At 45.1% G+C, this 17,236-nt stretch overlaps 2 protein-coding genes across 2 annotated transcripts in view; one reads left to right on the top strand and one right to left on the bottom strand.

The window, feature by feature from the left end:
• The window catches only part of T265_05386 (hypothetical protein), a gene marked incomplete at both ends in the record, with an annotated part of 30,455 nt that overhangs the window by 5,495 nt on the left and 7,724 nt on the right, over nucleotides 1-17,236 (top strand). Inside the window, one exon of the mRNA XM_009170384.1 lies at nucleotides 13,780-14,078. Within this exon, the coding sequence (XP_009168648.1) occupies nucleotides 13,780-14,078 (299 nt within the window). The remainder of the gene's footprint in view (nucleotides 1-13,779; nucleotides 14,079-17,236) is intronic.
• T265_05385 (hypothetical protein) overlaps nucleotides 5,464-17,236 on the bottom strand; it is a gene marked incomplete at both ends in the record, with an annotated part of 113,358 nt that continues 101,585 nt past the window's right edge. Inside the window, 5 exons of the mRNA XM_009170383.1 lie at nucleotides 5,464-5,808; nucleotides 6,853-6,947; nucleotides 8,025-8,134; nucleotides 13,408-13,517; nucleotides 15,361-15,420. Of these exons, the coding sequence (XP_009168647.1) occupies nucleotides 5,755-5,808; nucleotides 6,853-6,947; nucleotides 8,025-8,134; nucleotides 13,408-13,517; nucleotides 15,361-15,420 (429 nt within the window). The remainder of the gene's footprint in view (nucleotides 5,809-6,852; nucleotides 6,948-8,024; nucleotides 8,135-13,407; nucleotides 13,518-15,360; nucleotides 15,421-17,236) is intronic.

Raw genomic sequence — 17,236 nt, 5'->3', positions numbered from 1 at the left:
TCTTTTTGCTGGAGCATAGGATTATTGTCACTGAGGTGAATTCAAAGTACGAACAGTGAGAGCTCTTTTAGCTTGTTGGAAATTCAACCAAAAGAAGGTCCGAAACACATTCAAAGCACGGGGTCTGTTATGTCTGCTGATTCGTCAATCTGTGGTATCTACTGCTGACCCGCTCTATTGCCTAGTTGCCGAAAAAAAACTCAGAAGGAAACACAACCGCTATATTCCGAACAAGCGAGTGCGAGAGTAAAAGTTGCAACGACCCCACGCTATTTAAAGGGGACTTTCTGACATTGATCCAGGTTGTCTGCCAGGCGTTAGTAAACACCCATCAACATCGATCGTGCCTCTATGAAATGCCTGAACGCTGATTACATTCGGTCGTGCTTCTGTGGCGTGCAAAACACTCATCGGCTTTTGCTGAATTGATTGAATGATTGACTGGCCTGGATACTTACCGGCTTTTCTATTGAGATTTTGGTGCAGTCTTAGAGTCTCAGTAGGTTCCGGCGTTCTGAGGTTAGTTTCAGGAAAGTGCCACAAAATATCTGCAGAAAAACGACTGTGAATTGTACTCTGTCACCGGAAGGGTGGTTTATTTTCCTAAATAAACTGGCTAGAGTGTGTTGATCGACGGGCCCGTCGATTATGAGAGTGGGTCCGTATCAATGTATAGCTCTTGAAAAAGGTGAACTTTGCAAGGCAGTCACGAAGAGACTGGACCTTACCGTGTTGGTGCGGTTTGCGCGTCTTCTTTACCTATTGAACTATATTGGGTGACACTGGTGTGCAGCAGGTACCTCAATCGAGGGCCATCAACTGCGGCGACTCGGCCATGTTCTACGTGTGCCTAAAAACCGTCTACCGAGATGAATGTTGTTCTCCGTGTCTCCTTCAGAATGGCGAAAACCACAAGTTGGACAACGTGTGAATTGGCAGAAGGGGGTTACGGTGTTGCAGGTGCAAGACGGGGTCCCGTTGGCCCCTGCACTTGGTTGGAGGCTGATTGATGTCAGTGGCGTTCGTGCTGTCAGTTTCTTTCCAGGTTGTCCGATTGATCGCTTGAAGACACCTCAAAATGCGATAGGTCAGCTCCAGGTCTCATCTCACCCACCCTTTTCTTTTCATTGTTAAGGGTTGAAATGTAAGTAGATAAACTTTGCGGTTGTACGGCAGTGAAGCATCAGTGTCAACACCGATGTTGCTGTCTCTGATGATGATGGAAACGAGTCACGCATTCGTAAGGTCGTTGTGAGGGGTAACTTGTACATTTATCCACTCGAAGTCGTACAAGTAAGTGAAGGACAAAACAATTTAGTGCTAAAAAATCTGTCCCATTCATGTAGAGGTAACTCCTAGATGGAGACCACTTTTTCTTGTTCACCAAGAGTGATCATTATATGAGGACTCAATGTAATTCATCTGAATCGATCGAATGATCGCGTTCAATCCCTCGTTAGTTGTGATGGGTAGAGAAGTGGCCTGTGCCTGTAAGGAGGCCTGGATAAGTTTGGTCGAGCAATCACCTGACTAATGTCTTCGAATGGAGTACAAGGTGAATCGACCGCAAGTTGTGCACTCGATGTGAAACAGATATGGAAGTCTCCTCAACTCGCACTTCAGGACAGCCGTTTCCAACGAACGCGAGGAAGCCCCCAAGGTTTGGCTAGAGTTCAGATAAAGCGTGAACAGTCAAGTCAACAGGAGAACACTGGTGCCGCAACCATCAATGGAAGGAAGCGATGTCCGGAGGTACGATCTTGACGGTCCAGATAGCTTCACTTGCTATTGGCTTGACTTAGAAAAACAGTGGCTGATGTCACGATGGTTTAGAATCCCATTTGTGTGGTGAATAAACGCCGTGTGGCTAAACCAGATATTCGATTATCATACCAGAACACGCAGCGGCCACGCGCCGTTTCTTCTTGAGGACCAAAGAGACAAAGAATGTTTTGATTTGACAATTCCTCGGCTCGCACAGCCTCATTCAATGGGTTACTGAGTCTCTTCCGAGTGTTCACACAGATGCAGACTTGGTTCCGTTCGAAGACACGTGGAGAATGATGACAAAGCTGAAGTAGGTTTCTACTTATTTCCGGTTGGCCTCAGTAGGACCTTCGATCTCTTCCGGCACTCATGTCGAATCAGTACCAATTGCGAACAATCGATTCGAAAGTTCCCAGGCGAATGGCGGAGAGAGGGAGCTGGGTGGTCTTGACAGTGTTCCGCACCCTGAACACAATGCACCAGTTTCGCATGAATCAAAAGACACCATTGAGAAGGATCGATAGCGCAATGTCCTGGGATTGTGGGAATCAAATCCGAAAAAGAACCAATGGTTTTCGAGAAATACACTCATTTGCAAATCAATTTGGTTTNCGACTGCCGTTCCACCACCGACTACATTATCTTCTGATTGATTTGTAAATTCAGACTCACCGTTTTTCCCTCCTTTCCAACAAAAATCGAAGCCGTTACCGACCTTTTTGTATTTCCTGTTCCTGAAAGTTTGCTGAAAACTCTTCGACAGCCGCGACCGGTTTCGCTCTTCTTGGGGTTGGCTCATCAGGTAGGCGCAGTCCCCGAGTTTCCGTCAACCTTATGTCCTACTTTGAACCCGTGTTTGAAATATCCTCTCTCATGAAAACCAAATTGATTTGCAAATGAGTGTATTTCTCGAAAACAGTCCAATTTCGGTTCAACTAGAACATAAGGTTAACGGAAACTCGGGGACTGCGCCTACCTGAATTGGAAGGGCGAAACCGGTCGTGGGCTGTCGAAGAGTTTTCAGCAACCTTGTGAGTAGTCTCCTTTATGAAAGCCAATGGTTTTCTCTTGCGATGGAGATATTCAGATCAAAGTGGCGCTTTGTTGTTTTATTTTTGGTGGTTGCTTCGAGAAAAGTGCAGACGTCTTGACGGACGATGCTCGAAGGGCTTGACGAATAAATGACTAAACTTGGATTCACCTAATTTGAAAATGAGTATCGATCTCCCCGCACGCTCTTTTAAGTCCATTTAAAACATTAGTTTAATAGAAACTCGGGAACTAGGTTTGCCTGATGAGATTTAAGAAACGTGGCAAAAGAATCTTGGCGGTTCGGAGCTTTCATCGACCTTAAGAGTAGATCATAGGGGGGGAAGAGTTTTATTTTCATGATATCTTATGGTTCACTCAAGACAGGAGGGGGGTCTGTGAAGGAAGTTTCAAAAAGCGGGGAAGTCGCTGATAGTTTTGTTCCCCATATAGAGAGCCAGACAACGGCGGAAGGTGTTGATGTTGCGTTCTTGAGTGGTGAATGACAACCGGCCTGACGACTGATAAACTGGGTTCCCGTTGTCCTACTCAATTGTCTCCACAAAGGCACGTATTTTCCGATGTTTTCTTGCTATTTCGGTCTTCCGGACAAATCCACGGAACTCGTGCTCTGCAAGTGAAGAATACCTGCCCATACGGCTAGCTAATGCTAACCAGTGATCGGTCTATCCCCTTAACCGCAAGTTTACTGCGGTTCGGTATACAAGTGTGCATCATTAGCGGATCTGAACGGGACCTGGGCAGTTGAACCCGGCCGCACCGGTTTCAGGCAGGCTGGTGGTCCACACCGCTTTTTTGTGACTTTCTTCAGCTGTAGTCTATGCAATGAAAGTTACACAGTCATAGCGCAGGCGTTCCAAATAGGACACTCTTCTGAAGCTCCTGCCTGACCAATTTCGATTTCCGTTCTTTGCAGGTATACTTTAAACTCGGTTGCAGGAGAGGTGGACATTCCAACGAGAACTCCAAAACTACTCCGTATCAAGGGAGAGAACTGTCCGAGGCAAAAGAGTGTTCTGAGATCTGTTGGACAAGGTGGTAGAACTAGTTGGGTCCACCTTATCAGTGATCGTGTTAGCACCGATGAGTTTGGATTGTATAGGGATAGCAGAGTCTGTACTGGTGACCCTTAGCTTGTTGGCCTAACCAAATTAATTCATAACTAACCACGATGGACCGTAGGGTTGTTAAATTGGCTGGACCCACTTAGTAGGTCAACAGTGGCACTACTGCGTTCAATCTTTTGACCGCTTCAATTCAGGCCTGCAAACGGCCGGGCTAAACCTATTGAGCTTTTTGGTGTTTATGGACTGCGATGATTCACGAGGTGAGATTCATTGATCTTCAGTCCGGTCTACACTGTGTGAGCTGCAGGCTGGTTCATCCACATGCATTTGTGTGCACAAGTCGCATGTGGGGCGGTCTTTTATGCGTACGGGGTCCATCGGTACATTTCGACGGAATAGGCAACTCGGAAGACAGATGCTAGCCCAGCATGTGTACTTATGATGGAGTTTTCGGACTTATCGGTCAAGTTATCGCGTTACAAATCAGATGTAGGCAATTCTATCGTCTGCAAGGCTGTGAATAGGTGCGTTACCGACTCAGCGATGTAAAGGCCTAACAATAGTGTGGAATGGTAGTGCACCCTGACTGTCAGACACACTACTCGCTTGAGCGTCGGACTGAACAAGAACCATATAGCTCGGAAAACAGCTGACAATCTTTTGTCACTTGAGTGATGCGCATGCACCATTTCTCTTTTTTCTGTGCGACAGGACAGTTGCTTATGGTTGGGTGACACTTGGACTGCAGTTCAAACAACCCCGGACTCAAGGAGGCCAGTAGGGGCCCCTGTAGAGTAGCCATTCCTCAGAAGCATTTACAATCTCATCACCCGATTGCCAGTCGAAAGTTGCGGGAAAAAATCAGGAACACTCTTGGGAACTGAGTAAAGTTCATGTTACAGCGCATGATTTGGAAATTCGACTAATACCCACCCTAGATTAGGATACCACTTGTATTCAGAAGAGGCTTCAAATGACTGGAGATGTATTTGGAAACAATAAAAAAGAAAATACGAAATCCCTTAACGGATGCTATCGAGTCCATTGAGATACTGGAGCTTGCTCCGAAGCAAGCCTTTGATGCAACTCAGAGAAGTCTGGTCACTAAAAGGGTACACTCGATCTAGGGTCAGTGGATATTTCTACTGAAATGATTTACGGGAGTTTTATAATTCTTTTTCTCGATTATCTGGTTTGGACCGAGCCGGAGATGGCTAACTGGTTAAGGCGCGCACTTATCGACCGAAAAGTCCGTGGTCCGAGTCCAATCCGGACATTTCAACTGCTCCTGTCTAGACGTTAGCAACATGGCAACATGTGAATCCCGTGCTTTCTCGTGGTATGACAGCTAGGCACCAAAAAGGGTATTACAACTGAACGATTATATACTATACGTTATCATTCCAAACTTTCTGAGCAAACTCACACCAGAAGACTTTCTGACTGCGTCAACGGACGCAAATTTTCCACTCGACAGATTGCGCCCTGCTTCTACGCTGTCACGGTCGACGAAACTGGAGAGATTAGACAGCGAACGGTTAGAAACCCGTCTGGAAAAACCAGCTACCATTTAATACTCCTTCCAACAGTTTGCCCCTTGACATTCGGATCATTCGTCTCAGATGATCTGTCCAGCGAAGATCATTGTGGAAAAGCTATGAGACCCAAGAACGAAATCCCAAGTAACTTCACCGTGAGAGCGCGTACTGTGTTACTGGACGGTATTTCTGTTAGCGTTATAAAAAACTAAGTGAAAAATATATGAACAAAAATTATGAAAATATTTGGTTGTAAAGTGACGAAGTAACGAAAGTTTTGAGGCATGTTTGCACTGTCATGGATAGGAAGCCCTGTTTGCCAGACGGGGCAGTCAGTCGTTCGGTCGTAATGGAGATTCGTTGGGCCTCGTCTGCCGGTATTTTATCTGAAACGAACAAGTCGAGAACATGATGGCATTGGAATCGTGAGGCTTCGAAGATACCTTTTGAGGGCGCGAAGAAAAATCGTATAACGAACAGGTCCCACAGGCTTAGCTCATCTCTGTAACCTGTCCGTTTGTTTAAAAATTAAATTGAAGTTTCAGAGCAAAGATGAGAAAAACAGTAGTCTCGAAAAATTCGTATTTTGTAGACATTTGGTCCAAGCACTCAATGACTTAAGGACATGTTCTCCTTGAAACACTGTTGACAGGGAATCCTGTTAGCTTCCTAAATTCTAAGGTATTTAACCAAGGTTTTCTTAATAACGAAAACACAGGTATGCAACCTGTGTGGGAACTGCAGTTGCCAGAATATCACCGGATCAAGCTAGGCGAGTGATCCGAAGAGCGAACCAACCAATGAGCTTCGTCTATAAAATCCGGCAGCCAATCAGAGCAATCCAAATCCTGGCCAATCAAGGCGCTGCGACACGGGCATGTGCCTTAGGACGCCGTGTGACTAGCTGGACTAAACAAGAAAATGTAAAAACAGCCCTGCTTTACGTGACTACATCTTTTGGCTCACATTTCTAAGTAATGCATAAGAGGGCTTGGACATATAGATGGGTTGAGACAGTCAGGGGTAGACCACGTGCTCCCCGAGTAGTGTCCAAGTATCATCACACTCGGTTGTAACTTCCACGTTAGTGGGCCCCTTTCCAGGTGAGAAATATGTTCTTGTCCTACTTATTTCAAATCATTATGTTTCTTTATATCATTGTGATCTCGTTCCTCCGTGCTTTCGTTTTTTCCAATCGAAGGAGGCGTCAATCTTTAAAATGGATTTACTTGCTGCTATCATAGCCACTTTTACGAGGATAGCAGAGACAGCTGTATAGCTCTTGTCGGTGCTATTAGTTGAATTTCGATCCACAAAGAAAAGATCCTTCGTGTATCCGCACATCCTACTTGCATGCGGGAATAACCGAGCTTGATTCAGCCGTGAGCTCAAGCCAAAATACTACTGAAATCCTTCTGGAGTACACTTACCCGTTCCACTCTGTTCGGAACCCGTAATATGAAAGACAATGGTGATGGGTCGTACAGTTGGGCCTGGCGCAGTCTTCTCGTGAACTTCTTGACAACTAAAAAGAGAATCAGCAGTGTAGCTTTAAGTTACTCGTCCTAACAAGATACTTGCGCGTTTCGTCAATTGATTTCACTCCCAGTTACCTGGTTTATTATTGATCAACGCGCGGTCTGAATCCTGGTGTGAATGGTGCTCATCTTTGCAAGGATTCATGTCCGGGCGAAACAAGTTGGTGTTTTCCAACTTGGCATTCGCGCGTGCTTCACTCTTAGGCCTCCATATTTGTAACATCCTTTTGTCTTAATGTTTATCCTTGGTTGAAGGATGGATGGATGGTCTCAAAATGCTACAACGGTCGCCACTCCAGTCGAAGGTATCGAAAATAGTCTATAAATCAGTCATCTCCTCACTTATCGAGTTGCTTGGTGTGGTTTCGCGCCAGCCAATAACGGCTAAAATATCCTTTTTACTCTTTCAAACTGTGGATGTTCAAATTCAGATGGTTGCCCGAAGGTCGGATGAATTCTCCACTTCAGATGCACGGACTGAAAAAAAAGTGGCACTTGTGGAATGATGAGCACTGTCCTAATGATCCCTCGTTAGGAATGGATGCTCTAATGAGTTCTTGTCTCTTTATTTCTCTTAGTTTGGTTGAGCTACAGGAATCAGATGTAGTCGGTCATAGAATCGGTAAAAATGGCGAAAGAAATGTTCATACATACGCGATTATTAAAGTTCCCAAGTAGAACAATTAATCAAACAGTCAGCACCGCTCTAACATTCGAAGAAGGCATGAAACCTAAATACTTGGAGCATCAATTTGTTTCCATCCAAAACTAACCAACGTATATAATAGACACAAGTGGCGTTGTACACTCACTTGAAAATTTACTTAACGGCAGACTCAAATGATAAATTTTCATCAGTCTTCAGCGACCTAATAAGTAGTATGGCGAGATATACGGCTGCATATGGTCATGACTGGCTTAAAAACTAGAATCTGTGTGGTTTTGATTTTGATCCACTTGTATCCATGGCATTTTAGTTTTGCCACAATTTAATGCACAGTATCGTCTTTGCACTCCAGAAAGAAAGAAAATTACCAGTACCAACTTGACTTCATTGAACTCACCGTAGAAAACCAATAGGTAGCGCAGTGGGACGAAGTAAGTCAGGATGCCCACGGACAGGGTAAAGAGCATAACCAGAAAACTCAACCACGGAACTTGCCACTTGCATATACTGAAAGATGGACAAGATTTTGGAGAATGGCTGTCAAAACTGCAAGATCTGGATGAAAGGTGATTAGGTTTATGCCGGAGACAGTCCTAAACAAGAAGCAGGGTTTATCCTCTTTCGTACAAGTTTGCAACCCCCCGTGTCTGTTCGAACTATGGTCGGAGCCGCCTCTTTTATCTAGACTAGGGATGCCCCGGTGTAAACAGTTTTTTTAGTGTGACAAAATCCAAAAGAAACAACTCATCAGAACCATCAGCTCCCTCATCGATTTATGCCCTACTATTCCCCTCCAAAGGACTCCCCAACTTTTATCGGCGCTTTAGAAACGAAGAATTAGACGGGTCGATTGTCGTTCAGGACAGACTTTCTGCTACAGTTCCGCTGGAAGATTTTCATTCTGTCCACGTTAGGAGAAAAACGAGGGTGAAATTTACCAGGAGAGTAAAGTTTTGTCAGAGCGGAAAAATACGTTGTCCCGTCTAACACTACCTTAGGTCTGATAACTTGGTTTTTGTAGGATGGAGCTAAGAATCCTTGTGGCATTGTTCTATAACTACGCCGATCAGTAGCAAATCGGTGTGACAGGCACGAGTCGGTGAACTTCAAGCTGCATTTGTTTTTGAAACAATTAAAACTTTTTATACCTACAGTTTGCCAAAACTTCGCAGGTAACCGAGGCGAGCGTTCATACTCAAGTCAGAAGCGATAGTTACGAAGGGTTTTTTATACGGCTGCGCATCAGCCTACTGCGCAGCGGAACAACCATGTGAAACAGGGCCGTGAGATTACGCCCACACGGTTAAATCACGTCCGTTTCCATCATGTGCCAGAGAAAGGTCAAAACGGGACACAGAAAGTTCACGTCCACTCCATGACCAAGCACAGACGGCCATTTATGATCAACCGAGACAAAGGAACAACCGCCGGAGAACCGGCTTGGGCGTGCCGGAGACACTGGTTGGTTGACAGTGGATCGACCATCAAATACGGTCACAAGTGATTCATCTATATGGAAAGTTGTAATTGCGTTAAGACAGTTCCTTCTGGTCGCCTTCTTGTCTTCTGACTATAACCCAGTAGCGTCAGGGGAGGTGAAGAGACACAACAGTGGCGACGGGGATGGCATCCGAACCCACGCGGGGAAACCTCAATGGATTAGCATCCATCGTACTTTGGTGCTTTTACTAGCCCTCGACAGTCTAGGCGGTACGAAGTTTTTCTGGACAGACGCTGGTGAGTACCGACTACTACAGGAATTGTGGGTCATATATCGCATGAGGAAGTGGATGACAGGGGAGGTGTTGGGAGTGAATACCACATGGAAAAATGTGGACAGCGCACAACGTGTCTGCCTGCCAGATCCAGCTTGTCATGAGAACGATGGGGATTGGGTGTAGTAGTACACTACATATCAAGATGATGTGAAACAAGTGATTCATTTGTGTTTCAGACAAGTCTTTTTAGGTTGGGTATTCAGTTGACAAATGAGACTGATACAAATTTATGAAGTAGACTCATCCGATAGACCACAAAATAAGCAAAGCAGGCAGTGAGCTTTCGAAGAGTTATCGACCAACCTGTCGTGTCATTTCAAGACTTCATGATTGATGAGCCGATAAAGGTATCCGTTAGGTGAATACTGTTACTGATATGTAAAGGGTTGCGCTCACCATTGTCGAAACATACATTCCTGAGCTGTTGTCCGAACGGTCCCCTTTCTGGCGCAATTATTCCAATCAGTAAACAATAGAGAGAGAGGAGGCACTGGGCTCAAGTTTCTCTCCGAATCGAGGTTATCCGCAATGTATATCCTTGAGAATGCTGGGATCTGTACCGCGACATCAAACATGCAAGACGAGAATGCTAACACTAATCCAGCAACACCAACTGCTGGATGCGTCTGAAGGATCATCTCTGATCTATTTGGGCTGCTTCACTCAATACCCACACCTCCAAATTGTTTTCCAAGTTTTTCAAAAATAAACCGAGTATTGGTGGGATGAAACTGATTACCGGTGAGATTTTGGTAGAGACGATCTACTTTATCATAACTACTGACATTTTCAGATCAATAAAAGACATTCACATGTTAAACTAACGAATATATGTGATCGCACAACGTGCAACGCTTGAGTCGTTGCCACCGCCACTTTCGTCAGAGGCACACCTGTCACCAATGGGGTCTTTCGGCTCGGTATTTCACCTTGAGTCTACTCAGCTCCACTCGGCATCAACTGCCGAATTATGGCCCTCTTGTATGAGTGAACAAAGTTCAACAGGGAGGAACAAGTTCAAAGCTTCAGTTGTAATTCCATCATGTTTGATCTCATCAATGAAGGCCCTCAACAATGCGGTCCAGTTTGGCATGAAAGTTGTTGTAGATCGGTATCAAGCCGGTCTGTTAATAGTTGACTGGAACTCATCACGCCTTAAATTTGCCTAGCCAGTAATCAGTCTGTCTACTTCAGATTTTCCCGACCAGACAATCTCACAATGGCTTGAACTCATTCATTCTTTCATCGACAGCATGACATCAAAGTTCAACACCGATGCTTCATTGTCGTACAACCATGATTCGTTTGAAAACCTTATTGTAAAGAAAAGAGTAAAGATGGACGGGGTGCTAGCTTACCACAATCATTCCGAGGTGCCTACACCTCCAGACATTCACTCAAGCGATCTGGATAGAAACTGACAACAAGAACGCCTTTGACATCGGTTGGAAGCCATATCTCGTAGTGTCTCCAACCAGGCACAGTGAGGATCACGCGGTCCCCATCCTCGATGGCGAGTAGCACCGACAGCACCCAAGCGTTTCGTGATCTCCTTCATACTCCCACACGAGCTATGGTTCTGAGACAACGATTCTCGAACACCTAAAGACGTCTCAGGTCCGCTGCTCGAATAGGCCAAGTCTCACAGCCACACAACAAAACAGCCCGTACTGTAGCGTGATACACACGTCCCTTCAGATTCACGGATAAATTTTTCTGACGCCATAGGTGTCTCAAGTTAGCAAACGCGACCCGAGCCTTGCAGGTTCGTGTATTCAACTCCTCTGTCACAATGCAATCAGAACTAATGCAGCTTCCAAGATACGTAAAACGTTCCACAACTTCCAGTATCTCTCCCTGGATATTAAGCGGCGCGTTCAGCGACTGCACGTTCACGAACAGGACCTTATACTTTGTGGGTGCAAGGTGCATACCAAAGGACGGGATGACTTTGGTCAGTTCATCCAAGAATACTTGCGCCTTTTCCTCCTCTTCGAACATGAGAACGAAACAGCCCGTACTGTAGCGTGATACACACGTCCCTTCAGATTCACGGATAAATTTTTCTGACGCCATAGGTGTCTCAAGTTAGCAAACGCGACCCGAGCCTTGCAGGTTCGTGTATTCAACTCCTCTGTCACAATGCAATCAGAACTAATGCAGCTTCCAAGATACGTAAAACGTTCCACAACTTCCAGTATCTCTCCCTGGATATTAAGCGGCGCGTTCAGCGACTGCACGTTCACGAACAGGACCTTATACTTTGTGGGTGCAAGGTGCATACCAAAGGACAGGATGAATTTGGTCAGTTCGTTCAAGAATAATTGCGCCTCCTCTTCGAACATGAGAACGATGTCGTCTGAATATTCCAGATCGACAAGGTTTTCTTCACAGGCTATTTGAACACCAGGGTTTTGGAAACCGTTAGCGTTCGTCTCATTATTTCATCAGTCACAAAGTTAAAAAGGAACGGAGAGAGTGGGCATCTCTGACGGACATCGCTTGGTCTACGGAAGCTTTTGGAGAGGAGAGCTCTCACCCTCACACGGAAACTCAGAATGAGCTATAATGATAACGAGACTCGAGTCCAATGCTTACCCCCGTTTAGTGTAGACTGAACAGTGACTGCTTAGCTTAATATTCGCTGATCTAGTTATCTATACATCTTATGTCCAAAAGTTGGGATTGTCCAACCCTACCTGAAGTAGCATGCTCGTTACTAGGTCCACTGTGGACTCCAAGTGGCGCATGAATCTATTCTGTTTTCTCTTACTCCAGAGTTGTTGCAGGTTTCCGAGTTCTCTTGGCCGTCGGATGACTGCACTGAGCTATATCTATGACTACCCCGATTCGAGGACCTCCAAGTTGGACTATAAATTACTTTAACTTGAAGAACAAACGAACTAGCAACATTGACCCCGTACCTAGGACCCTGATGAGTTCAATCTTTAGGTGCGTTGGCACCATTAGACAACCTCTAAAACATCTCGGCATGAGTCACAGTGATTCTTGGGCGAAATGATAAGGACACATGTTTGAAAAACTCTCTCGGCGAACACTAGAGTGCCCATACAGCCCAGTCTCTTCATCCTTTTCTGGTGCCACGCCGCTTCTTCTAAGCAGAATTCTGTAAGATTTTGTGTAGAATTCTTGGTTTTTCGTTTCAGCTGATGGCAAAAAATCATTTCGTTGCGTTGTATGGCGGTGGAGTGAAAAGCGTGTGAAGTCCTCTGGTTTTGTGCTTGACTGTCTGTGAGCAACTGGTAATCGCATCGACGCGTTAATGAGAATATCGCTACTCAGTCTTAGCACAAATGAAAGTAAACCACTAGGAAGCATTTTCTACCCACCAACACTGTCCATCTCTTGGAGTTCCCGGGTGAATTCAACCAATGGCCTTCCAGCTATTGGTCCAGCATTATCCGGCTGGGTCACGATCTGCCGATCGGCTTACGCGATCGTCAATGCCGTTCAAGCAAACAGTTTTTTCCACATGATCCGATGTTGAGCAGCTCTCCGAAGGACAACTTCCAGGATTGGAGGTCGTGCGGGAATTCTTTCGTTCTCTGAACAAACTACTCACAATCTATCGGTAGTGAGGAATTTATGGTTTCAGTTGAGATTTTTGCACCCAAAATGTAGGTAACCCGGTCTAAAAAGTCCGCATGCACTGTACAACCGTTCCATCCTGATATCTCTCCTCACATAGCTGGGTCCGTTGCTATCCTAGCACTCCGTTTTATTGGGTCGTCCATCTTAGATAAAGGGAAGCAGATCTTGACACACAATCACAAGGCGAAACCTTCATGGGTGAACAAAATCGTCTAGAGTCGTTTCTGGATGAAACACTCCAAGTGGGATACGTACTCTTTCCAAAAGAGCAGTCCCTGCTCATTTCTAATTCTTCGCCTTGTTTTCAAGACTCGAATATGTTTCAATCCTATCAACCCTGTTTTCTGAACGGACACTAGTTGCATCCGTTAGCAGCGCCGGACAACGTACCTTTCAAACTTTTCCATGATTGATGCAATTCCTTCCATCGCTTCATCAATCATCCCCATCACCTGTCGGGCTTTTTTCAGTTTTTGTTTGAGTGGCTTTTTCTTGTCATGCTGAAATGCAGATGGGGATTCGAACGTTATGGACAGGTTCATGATATTATATATTCATAAACTGTTACAGAGTAGCGAACAAAGCTTGTTTTCTGTGATTGTTCCTCTTGGCTAATACATCACAAACTTATAGGATACCAGAAATCACGTAGAAAAGGTTAAGATCGGGTGTACATACACTTTAGAAGATAGAAATCAATGAGAAGGGGGTCGAAAGAGAGATAGGTCAATGGGTCACGCAATCTAATTTTGAAGTCTCCAGTTTGGTGATGAAAAATTCGCCAACATGGGGCCTAGAGGAGACCCATCGCGACCCTGTCCTTTTATCGATAAATTTGATTGTTGAAAGTAAACTGAACATTGTAGATACAAAGGAACAGGAGTTCCTTAAGATCCGAGATGGGAATTCCAATATCCTTACCAGTGCACTCAATGAAGTCACAATCAAGGTTACTATCGAATCAGAACAGAACGGACATTCAAGTTTCCTCGATGTCAATGTTAAAAAGAAGACTGACGGGACCATAGAACGCAAAGTCCACAGAAAGCAAACGTGGAAAGGTCAGTATATTCACTTTGATAGCTTCGTTCCGTTGCAACAAAAACGCAACCTAATTAGATGCCTGACTGAGAGAGCAATGCTTAGAAGAAAAACTAAAGTTCTTGAGACGCACATTCCTGCAAAACGGATATCCTGAAAGGTTCGTTAAACCCAAACATACACAATATTCTGTTGGGAAGAAGCCCGTTTACAGGACGCTTCCATTCGAAGGTGACCCGGCTGCTGAACTAATCACCAAAAGGCTTAGAAACTCTGTTGGCCGCTGATCTGCGCTTGAGCTTCAACTCCGTCCCCAATAAAAAATTCCGCTTGAAGGACAAATGCCACGTTCTACCATCAGCTTTTGCGTGTACTCATTTGTATGCTCGTGTCGAGCATCATATGTTGGTCGTACGACAAGGCATTTGTCGGACAGAATGCGAGAACACAATCCCCTATTTGTGAGTGGTAGTGGGAAGAAACCAGGCTCAAGCGCGATTGAAGCACCCTTGGCCGAAACATGTCATATCATAGACAAGGAGCAAGCCTTCACCATCACAAACCAGGTACCTCTGAACCGATCACGACTGGTACGATCCAGACTACTATCGATCGCAGAGGCGATTGGAATCCGACTGCTGGATCCACAACTTTGAGTCCAAAAGAAACTTGTGCGACCTCTGAACTTGAACTAGCCTACGAAACATCCGGTCCCACAAGTCTGTCTGACATTGACGTCACTTACCTGATTCCGTGACCCATTGACCTATCCCTCATCCAACCCCCTTCCTTTGATATTTCTCTAAAGTGTATGTAGCCTCGATCTTAACCTTTTCCACGTGATTTGTAATACCGTATAAATTTGTGATGTATTAGCCAAGAGGAACAATCACAGAAAACAAGCTTTGTTCACTACCTTCTTCGTCCTCATGACTACCACGGGTATATTTAGCCACGTGTTACAGAGTAGCATCACTAAGCACAGCCTCGAGCTCCTAAATTAGTTAGCCATTAGGATCAAATGATTCCTTTGAATAAAAGTAACCTGGAATCTAAACAGGATAATCGGAGAAAAGCTGAAGAAGTGATGAACCTAAGAAGTAGACATATCAAAGAATGGTGAAACCGGTTGTCACGGTATGAAGCATATTTCTTCTCCAGGCTAACAAAACACCCTCACTCAGTCCAAAGTTGAGGAGACGTGAAAAAGTACGTTCTCCATCCATCAAGATTAACGCACCCTTTCAAATGAATTGGGTCACTGTGATCAAAGTCAAGGTCAACTGTTTTACGCTGACTCACCTTCGATTTTGGAACCAGCGGTTCATCGGACGAACTATCGGAGCAAGCTTCTAGATACTCCTGTGATAGAAGAAATGAAGAGTGTTTGTGTCGGCTGCGGCATTATCATCGAAAAACACATACAGCAGTTCTCTGTACATACGATCCTTTTCCCGCAACGGACTTACTTCGGCCTCTTTGTGTGGCGGTTCCCGATTTCATGAAAATCACTTGCAAGCCGACATCCTGGTAAATGTCACCGTACTAGTACCATGAACCCTCACGCTAACAGCTTAAGGTCATTGTTTACCGATGCTTGAGAAATCATAAACACCTGTTGTTGATTCCCCCTGTAAATCAACGGTGAACCATGGTAATTTTCCTTGCGTTCTGACCACTCATAAGTAACGCAACTTACGCCCTTTTATTATGATGCCGTTTTCTAGTTGTGGTTCGTTTTTCCCCCTGTTTCCTCCCTACCTAAGGTCTGTTTATTCTTCAGTAACTGACGTCAGTGTTTGTTTCCCGTCCGTCATTGGTTACAAGTGTGCCTCGGTTGTACCTATTTTCGAGCACCCACTCTGACGGGAAACCGGCGCGACCGGGTATGGAGCCCGGAGTTCCCGGACGGTGGGCGAATGCGACATCCACTACACCAACCCGACACCTGGAGTTGTTCATTATTTTGTATTACCCATGTACCGCACCTGCCAGATAGCCTTTGGCGAGATTTGTTTTCAACGGGCGAAACCGCGCAATTTGACTTGTCACGTGACACGAGCTGCCTGCTGATCGCGTCATTATTGATTAACCAGTTCCCGTCAGTCTTCAATACAGCATCTGCTGCCTACGTCTGTCTGCTCCTATTGACTACTGGCTACGAACTGAGTACAATCTAATGGCCGCAATCGTCTTGTGAGATCCATAACCGCCCGGATCTTACACTTACGATGTACCTGGAAAGGATAAAGGGTTTGACCATGGGTTTGTTACCGGTGTAGGCAGGATCCAGACGCCCCCCGGTAGAGTAGAATTGGATGAAACGGTGGATACCTCAAGGAGGATCTGAGTTTAGCAAGTCCGTCGAGCCATTTTTTGTCCAGAAAGTTGCTAACATGTTGCAAGTGGTCGCTAGTTGGGCCAATCTTACTGGCGATGGTCAAGAGCGATTGCGGCTTCACAGTCTGTAGGGTTACTTGTTCCTTAACGTAAGTGTTGAACAAAGTGTGAGCTCATTGACCGTTTCTGAGTATCAAGACTAATCAAATGACGCTCAACAGATCAAAAACTAGGTAAAAAACGGGTTGCTGTCAGCTTTTCTTGCATCAACTGACCCGTTTTTGATGTGTTGCGACACAAGTAAGCCAACCTGTTTTATCCATTATTGCGAATCAACGTCGGGGTATTTGTGATGGGCACGGTTTTTGTTTCAAAAGAATACGATATTAGCAAGATGAAACTCGCTCACAGTAAGCTATTTTGCCGCTCCGCAACATATTGAATGTAAAATATGACGGTATAAGTCTTGCATGTTTCAGAATCTTCTATACCAAACGACTCAATAGCAATAGTGTTTTTCAGAGTTATTTCAGCTACACTTCCAAGACATGAACATGTCGTTCAACTCGTCTCTTCCTGCGAAGGAAATTCCCCTCGGAGGAAGCGATAGTCTACATCTCTGAGGTTACTGTGCCTCGTTTGCCATTGTGGATAGTGGGGCCAGGACACCTTAGGTTGCTTTAGACAAGCGTTTCATCATCACCATCGACAGCATGGCATCAAAGTTCAACACTGATGCTTCACTGCCCTACAACCATGATTTATTTGAGAGCCTTATTATAAAGGAAAGAGTAAACACGGACGGGGAACGGACTTAGTGCTAGCTTACCACAATCAT

Source organism: Opisthorchis viverrini (genome assembly GCF_000715545.1).
Source record: "Opisthorchis viverrini unplaced genomic scaffold opera_v5_101, whole genome shotgun sequence".
Classification (NCBI taxonomy): domain Eukaryota; kingdom Metazoa; phylum Platyhelminthes; class Trematoda; order Opisthorchiida; family Opisthorchiidae; genus Opisthorchis; species Opisthorchis viverrini.
This window is presented reverse-complemented; position numbering and strand designations above follow the sequence as displayed.